Here is an 8,413-nt window from a genome sequence, read left to right on the forward strand (position 1 = left end):
CTTTCCACTTTCCCATCCGAATTTAAATGGGATGAACTATTCAATAAATTTCAAACGGAAGTTGCTAGCAAGAAGGGCAGTGAACTCTTGTAGAGAACTGTCACTCTCGGGAAAGTATTTGTCAAAATGCCGAAGAAAAAGACAGGACAGCGAAAGAAGGCAGAGAAACAAAAAGAGAGACAGAAAGAGATGAGAAACGCAGAAAAATCTTTAGCACAGATGCCGTGCAATTTCCTCATGGTAAGTCACATGTGAAGAAACTGTAATAAGCATGTGTTTATTTCGAATTTCCTCGGAAACGTTTGACAGTTCCTTTCAATGTAACAAAGCAGCTGATAAAAATTTACCGATGATTATGAAAAATTCTAAAAAAAAAAAAAAAACAAAAAAAACAGAGCATTATCATTAAGTGTTGCGATTAGTCTACATTAGGTTAAAGTGTTGAAACGTGTTTCTTACCAGAGTGCTCTCTAACAGGTCCGCTATATTCTCCTTGATTTGGATATATAGCTTTAATAAGCTATTCAGAATAGCTTGATTAAGCGTTTCTGAAACAGAGACAATTTTTTGCCTCTGCTTGGGATTTAATCTCAGCGAGATGTCGTAGGGACTAAAATATTTGGTCGGACGTCCACTACGACATCTCAGTCCACTTCCACACAACTTGATTAGGGATTTTTTACTCAGATTTCGACAGGTTGTTTCAATCAATACGGGCTGAAATGAATTATCTGCTCGCTTCAACTTTTTCCTTTGAACATCCCTTTAAGTCTCTATCACGATAAAACTTTCCTTTCTTACCTTTAAAATGTTTAAATCCAACAAAATATAAAGTTGTTTACTTTTCCTCTGTAATGTCCAATTCATTTAAACCTCCGATGTTGAAGAGTTCCACAATAGTCTGCTTTGAATTATTCGTTCTACTACTATTTCCTATAGGAATGAACTATAGTACGAATTATTCAAAGCAGACTATTTTGGAACTCTTCAACATCGGAGGTTTAAATGAATTGGACATTACAGAGGAAAAACAAACAACTTTATATTTTGTTGGATTTAAACATTTTAAAGGTAAGAAAGGAAAGTTTTATCATGATAGACAGGGCTCTCACACCACTTTTTGGGACTGGGGCCGGGGCCGTTCAAATTGGGAAAATTATCGTCATTTTGGGAAAAGTTGGATAACACAAATTCATTAAAAAAAAATCCTCAAATTTTGCTTTTCTAGCATTTTATCATCAATGCTAACTCTGGTTTGAATAATTAGTTAAACAGAACAAACATGGGTACGTAGGCTATTTATGAAAGTACATTAGCTTTGTCATTACTATCTTTGAGTGTTGATATTGCGATTATATGTCTTACTGCGTGACAATCGCTAGTCACATAGTCCCGAATTTCCTCGATCACATGGGCAACTTTGCTTACCAATACAGCGCGAGACTGAACATGCCGAAGCGCGGGTATGTTTCTAGGTGCAGCTTACTAATGTTTAAATGAAATGTCTATTTTTAAAACCAAAATACTGGTTTTTGTCGAAACGACATAACAAGATACTCTGCACTCATAGTTGTATACATTTTTGTAAAAACAATAACCTGGTTCCCCGAACATTTGGCGCGAACTAATAAAATAGTAGTACAGTTTCACTTTCATTTGCAAATGTGTTTTGTTTGGGTTTTTTTTGCGATTAGGTTTGATGGACTTTTATTTTTTAATTAATATTTTACTCTGGATGGAAATTGGGAAATTTACACCTTTCTTTTGGGAAAAAAGGTACCTTTTTTGCATTGGGCACGGGGCTGTTGAACGGCCCCAATTTTAGAGCATCGAGAGCCCTGATAGAGACTTAAAGGGATGTTCAAAGGAAAAAGTTGAAGCGAGCAGATAATTCATTTCAGCCCGTATTGATTGAAACAACCTGTCGAAATCTGAGCAAAAAATCCCTAATCAAGTTGTGTGGAAGTGGACTGAGATGTCGTAGTGGACGTCCGACCAAATATTTTAGTCCCTACGACATCTCGCTGAGATTATCTCCCCCTCCAGAGAATGAGATATCTTCATCTCTTTTGGAGTGCCGACACCTGTAGGGCAAAGTTCTAAGGACAATCACTCTCACCTGCAAGAGAACAGCTGGGTCCCATTGTGGGTGCCAAATGAAACAGAGAAAATTTTGTGCCTCTGCTTGGGATTGAACCCGGGGCTCTGGCTTGCCAGTCCAGTGCTCTACAAATTAAGCATAAGGGTTAACCTTTAAACCAGAGGCCCTGGGTTCAATCCCCAGCAGAGGCACAAAATTGTCTCTGTTACATTTCATTTCACTTTTTTTAAGACAGGTTATTTAATTTTTTCAGAATGTACAAAAAGTTACACTGTGGTGCAACCTTGAAGTATTCTGAAAACATTGTATGTAAAAATCAGTCATCAAATTGTGTCTCCTTGAGAGGTTTTGTAATCAAAATTCTTATTTAAGTTTTGGGGCTATATTATTATAAGTACTATAACTTGAATGAAATTATCAATTTATGAAAGGGGTCAGTTATTATTATCAAGAGTATTGATTGGTAATAATTCAACAATTATGAGAAACAATCATACTTCCATCCATGCTTCAATGCACACAATGTACTCAAACATTGTAAATGCATCTTTTTCCTAAAAGTATTCAAAATCTACAGTGTTAGAAGTATCTTTGATTTAGATTGCATATGTAATAGTTTTTTGTAGTTATATGAACATTGATCAAATACTTGCTATTTTTGTTTCTTTATGAAAAAAATATTTTTGTGAAAAGGGCATATAAAAAGCCTTATCAAGTTATTTTGAATAGCTTTATATACTATTCCCCATTTTCAAAAGTGAGTTATCTCCCCTCAAAATCGGAACTCTTCTACACTAGCATGACTTCCGCGGACTACACGTTACGATAATCCAACAAAATAGTGATCAACTTACACGCTGCATTAAAAATTTTAAAAGAAAGAAACGGTTTGCAATTTTTTTTTTACATAATAAGCGACTTTATAAAGGGTCTCTTGCCCCCCCCCCCCTTTCTAGAAAGCTATACGAATTAGCCAGGCACGTAGCATCGTCTTTAAAAGATGGGGGGGGGGGGCAGCCAAAGAAATATGTTTTTTCGTACCTGGAAAAGTTGACTAGCAAAGAAAAACCTTGCCTAAAGTCGAAAAGCTACTTATTTCAGTACCAGTTCCTTGGCATACAATACTACATTTCCCTTATATAACTTTACCGTAGTATGAACTGTGTGTGTGTTGGGGGGGGGGGGGTGGCAACCTGTCTTTCAATGAACATTTTCAATAGAAAAAGTAGAACATAAATAACACTTGAGAAAAGAATGTTTTCCGTTAATTAACAAGAAATACATGTACGCTAGGAAATTGTATCAATTTCGTGTTTCTGCTGTCAATTCTCTGATCTAAAACAAATGTGTATTTTACTTGGGAATATGCATGTAGATATGCTTAGATCCTGTACTAAAACTTTTATTAAATGCAGCTCAGACTTTATACGACATATGTAACACGAATTCAGGTAGATGCTATTTTAATTAGTCTTTCTTCGTTACATAAATTATTCATTTAGAATTCCATTAAAAGTTTTAATACTATATATGCAGTGAATCGATTTTTTTACAACTTAAAAATTCTGAAAACACGGTTAATTCAAATGAAATCTCCAAAAAATTCCTAGAGATGCAGAGAAGAAAATATGGCTGCAAAAGGCTAGATTAATTCGTAAAAACTAAAAATTTTTACATTTGTTCTGCACATTTTGTAAATAATGATGATCCGTCTGCAGAACATCCTCTACAGAAAATCAGCTTTTAAAAATTTTTTTAATTTTTTTTTTAAATAGGCCTATTCGCATTTTATCGGTAATTTTTTTCTTTTCTCTTTTTTTGGGGATGGGGGGGGAGAGAGGGGGGGCTCACACAGCGCTTTATTATACTACTATGCATATTAATACAAATCCAAAAATAGACTATGAGTGGGCAATTTAAGAAAAATACGAATCAGTTAAGATTTCTTTTTATTCACAAACACAATATCATTTTTCCATATGACGGAGGCATTACACTATGAACATGTTTCATCAAGAACGTCCGCGGAAGTGACTTTATTTATAGCGCATGCGTATTTAACACAGTAAAAGAGTTCCCTTCAGGGGAAATAACTCACCTTTTGAAAATGGGGAATATAGCCAAAAGAAGAGATTGTTCTGGACCTGTCCAATGGATTAGAAATTTTAGTTACTTTATGTTATCATTTAGGCCTATAAACATTTCTGACAAACAGATTTATGAATGATTTTGTCTCTTTTCAGGAGTGTGATCAATGTAAACGGTAATGAATTTTCAATATCTTTACTTATTTTCACATGTGAGTTCAGATACTAATCATGTTTTAGTTTAAATTATAAGAAAAATGCAAATGGTTACTGGAAAATGCTGATGAAGTTTGTTAAGACCTAGTTAGATGTTAAAGATTTTTTTGTGATTTACCTAACTTGTAGTTCTGATGTGGAAGCTGTTTTTTTCTTGTTAATTAATTTATTAAAACAAAGACATTATATTAATTCACTTGTCCATCTTTTTGAAACCTGATCAAGATCTTTGATATTTCCCACAGATCCCAGAAGAATAGAGCATTCTGTTATTTTTGTTCAGCGTTACAAAGACTTCCTGTGTGTGGACATTGTGGTAAGCTGTATGTAGAAATGTAGTTCATGTCATAGTTTATAATTAAAGATTTACATAGAGCCTTTGTATTTTCATCCCCATGTACAGTTCAAAACATATATTTCAAAATACATGTATATGCTATTGAACCAAGTATAGAGAGAGAGATTTCTGAAGACAAAAGAAAGAATTTAAATACAGTTTTTACTTCATTAATACCTAGCTGTGTATTAAATATCATGATTTATTACATACTTAGTAATAAATACAGGATTTTTGCATATGCGATAAGGTTGACGTCATTATAGCCATATCAGCCCTGCAGGGCTGATATGGATTTGTGGGGCTGATGTAGATCAATATCACACACCTAGTAAATTAAACCTCAAAAAACAGTACTTTTGATCATACACATATTTTGGGGGTTACATCTTCTTTATTTTAACTTTTTGAATGTAATGATAATCTAACTGATAAATGATAAATTATTTTAAAATTACGGATTGAGGACATTTGAAATAGAAGTACATGCAAAAACAAACTGAAACTGTATGATACAATAGACTGTGTACATTTTAAGAAGTCTGTGCATGATTATTTTCTTCTTAACTTAATGTGTTCTGTATTTTATTACTAAGTATGTAATAAATATAATAAAACATACCCTTTTCCACACCACATCCTGTATCAGCCCACGATCAATATCAGCCCTTGGGCCTTCAGCCCTCTGGCTGATATTGGTGTCTCGGGCTGATACAGGATGTGATATGGAAAAGGGTATATGTATTATTCTCTATTTATCATACATGTAAAATATTAGTAAACTGATTTTAGACTTGGTAATTATACCCCTGCAAACAAAGTTTTGGGGGGGGGGGAGGTATATAGGAATCACCTTGTCCGTCTGTCTGTGCAAACGTTTCCGGTCCATATCTTTCTTACGGAGGAACATTAGAATCTACTACTCCACACAAAGATTGCACATGACCTAAGGGTGTGTCTTGACCTTGACCCAAGGTCATTTGGGGAAGTTCAAGGTCACTGGAAGAAAGTTTCATAATTCATGTCTGGTCCATATCTGTCTTATGGATAAACTTGGTAGCTTCTAATTTCATACAAAGATTGCACATGACCTAAGGGTGTGTCACGACCTTGACCCAAGGTCATTTGGGGAAGTTCAAGGTCACTGGAAGAAAAAATTCATAATTTGTGTCCGGTCCATATCTTTCTTATGGATAATCTTGGTAGATTCTAATTTCACACAAAGATTCCTCCTGACCTAAGGGTGTGTCATGACCTTGACCCAAGGTCATTTGGGGAAGTTCAAGGTCACTGGAAGAAAATTTCATAATTCGTGTCCGGTCCATATCTTTCTTATGGATAATCTTGGTAGGTTCTAATTTCACACAAAGTTTCCTCCTGACCTAAGGGTGTGTCATGACCTTGACCCAAGGTCATTTGGGGAAGTTCAAGGTCACTGGAAGAAAAAATTCATAATTCGTGTCCGGTCCATATCTTTCGTATGGATAAACTTGGTAGGTTCTCATTTCACACAAAGTTTCCTCCTGACCTAAGGGTGTCATGATCTTGGGTCAAGGTCATTTAGGGAAGTTCAAGGTCACAGGAAGAAAAATTTTATAATTCGTGTCCGGTCCATATCTTTCTTTATTATGGAAAAACTTGAATCTACTACTTCACACAAACATTGCTTATGACCTGAGGTTGTGTCATGACTTTGAACTAAGGTCATTTATGCAAGTTCAAGGTCACTGACAGAAAGAGTTCATAATTCATGTCTGGTCCGTATATTTAGTCTTTTTTTTTTTTATTAGGCTGCGCCTTCATTTCATTTATAAAAAATATAAAGAGCAATTACATTTGCACTAAAATGTTTTAGCATTTCTCTTTTCTCTTAGATCCATAAAATATTCATGATTTAGCACTTCTGAAAAACCCAGCGGGGGGTATTTTGTCCCGGACAGTTCTAGTTTAGTTTGATTATGTTATATTTTATTAAAGGTAAACAAAAATGTATGGCAAAATTCGGTGACTGTTGCATAAAACATTCCGGAACAAATACAACTGGGCTTGCAATGGTGGTAAGTTATAGTCAGCTGAAATTAAACAAAATATATTATTTATGTCATTGCCTCCAATTTCAACATGAAGAATGCTGTTCTTTGTAGTATAAATTTCTATCAGAATAGTCTTGATATCTGTTACAGGGTGCGATCTGTGATTTCTGTGAGGCCTGGGTGTGTCACGGTACGCGGTGCCTATCTGTCCATGCCTGTACCTGTCCTCTAACGGATGCTCAGTGCTGCGAGTGTAAAAGGGGGGTGTGGGAGCAGGGTAAGCTTCCTTAACAGAACAAGGAGACTTTTTATCAAAGTCATTCTAATCTGTTTATAAAATGTAATGGCATTTCCTTGTGTAATACTGTAGATTCCTTATTTTTTGCGAGTACTTTTTATCGTGAACTGGGTCTTTCACGTTAAATCGCGAGAATTATATTTCGCGAAAGGACGGTAGATCAACAGAATTTACATAGATTTCAGCACCATAAAAATAAAAGCGAGTAATATTTTTTCGCGAGTGACGCTTCTCGCGAAATTACGCGGAAATTAATTCCTCGCGTATAATTAGGAATCTACAGTATGATGCCAAGCCAAACACCTTCGTTATAACACTAACATTATCTAACATCTTCAGATACTGAGTATCCAAACCCTTATAAAGCTCTTCCTCTAATACAGTTATAAACATGTATATTTATGTCTTGCTTAATTTTTGTGGTGGAATTTTCAAATGTTCCTATTGTACAAAGTTTCTCTGTGTTTTATTATATATAGGTGATAGAATTTTCAAGTGTTCCTATTGTACAAATTTTCTCTATGTTTTGCTATATATAGGTGGTAGAATTTTCAAGTGTTCCTATTGTACAAGTTTTCTCTGTGTTTTGCTATATTTAGGTGGTAGAATTTTCAAGTGTTCCTATTGTAAGAAGTTTCTCTGTGAAGACGATCAGTTTGAGCACCAAGCTAGCTGCCAACAACTGGATTCGGAAAACTTCAAATGTAAGATCAATCAGTGATTATTCTATCTTCAGACAACTAACACTGCGGGGTGTTTTTGCTAACATATTAGACTTTGAAATTTTTGACCAGGAATTTATTACTTCAGTTTGACTATCTCAAAGTTCTTTGACAGTTCTGCTGTGTTTTCAAAATTTCATTGTTATTTTACACTAATACAGCATTTTTAGGACCTTATTAGTCTAATTCTTACAAATGCTTTTACTCTAAGCTGATGCCATATAGGTAGCAACTTTATAAGGCATTGATTTCTTTCAAAGCTAGAATCTTTAATTAAGTGGTAGATATATTGTTTAAGATCTTGATCATTTTTCTGTTTTTAAGGTTTGTCCTGCAATAAGCTTGGACAGTACTCATGCCTTAGGTGCAAGGTAAACCTTTATATTTTAAATTCAGTGTTTGTACATGTTTTTATTAATTTTAAATATTTCTGTCAAACCATAGTTTCAATTGATAAATTTTCTTTGGCTTTTTTAGCTAGATTTTATAAATTGTTTTTTGCTGGCTGTGATTTCAGACATGCTTTTGTGATGACCATGTCCGAAGGAAGGGGGTTAAATACAGTAAAGGACAAGCGATCCCGTGCCCCAAGTGTGGACTGGAAACCAAGGAGACAAAG

At 34.8% G+C, this 8,413-nt stretch overlaps 1 protein-coding gene across 1 annotated transcript; it reads left to right on the top strand.

Annotated features, from left to right (window-relative positions):
* Window positions 1-58: 58 nt before the first annotated feature.
* On the top strand, window positions 59-8,410 carry LOC134283750 (zinc finger protein 330 homolog; the record flags this gene model as incomplete). The annotated part of the gene is made up of 8 exons (XM_062766230.1): window positions 59-240; window positions 4,345-4,364; window positions 4,650-4,720; window positions 6,719-6,798; window positions 6,925-7,051; window positions 7,672-7,776; window positions 8,119-8,165; window positions 8,312-8,410. Coding segments are annotated over exons 1-8 (663 nt in total), but the record flags the coding sequence as incomplete, so codon positions are not given.
* Window positions 8,411-8,413: the final 3 nt, after the last annotated feature.

Source organism: Saccostrea cucullata, unplaced genomic scaffold (assembly GCF_032062105.1).
Source record: "Saccostrea cucullata isolate Sc308-1 unplaced genomic scaffold, CSIRO_AGI_Scuc_v1 ctg11014, whole genome shotgun sequence".
In the NCBI taxonomy this organism is placed as follows: domain Eukaryota; kingdom Metazoa; phylum Mollusca; class Bivalvia; order Ostreida; family Ostreidae; genus Saccostrea; species Saccostrea cuccullata.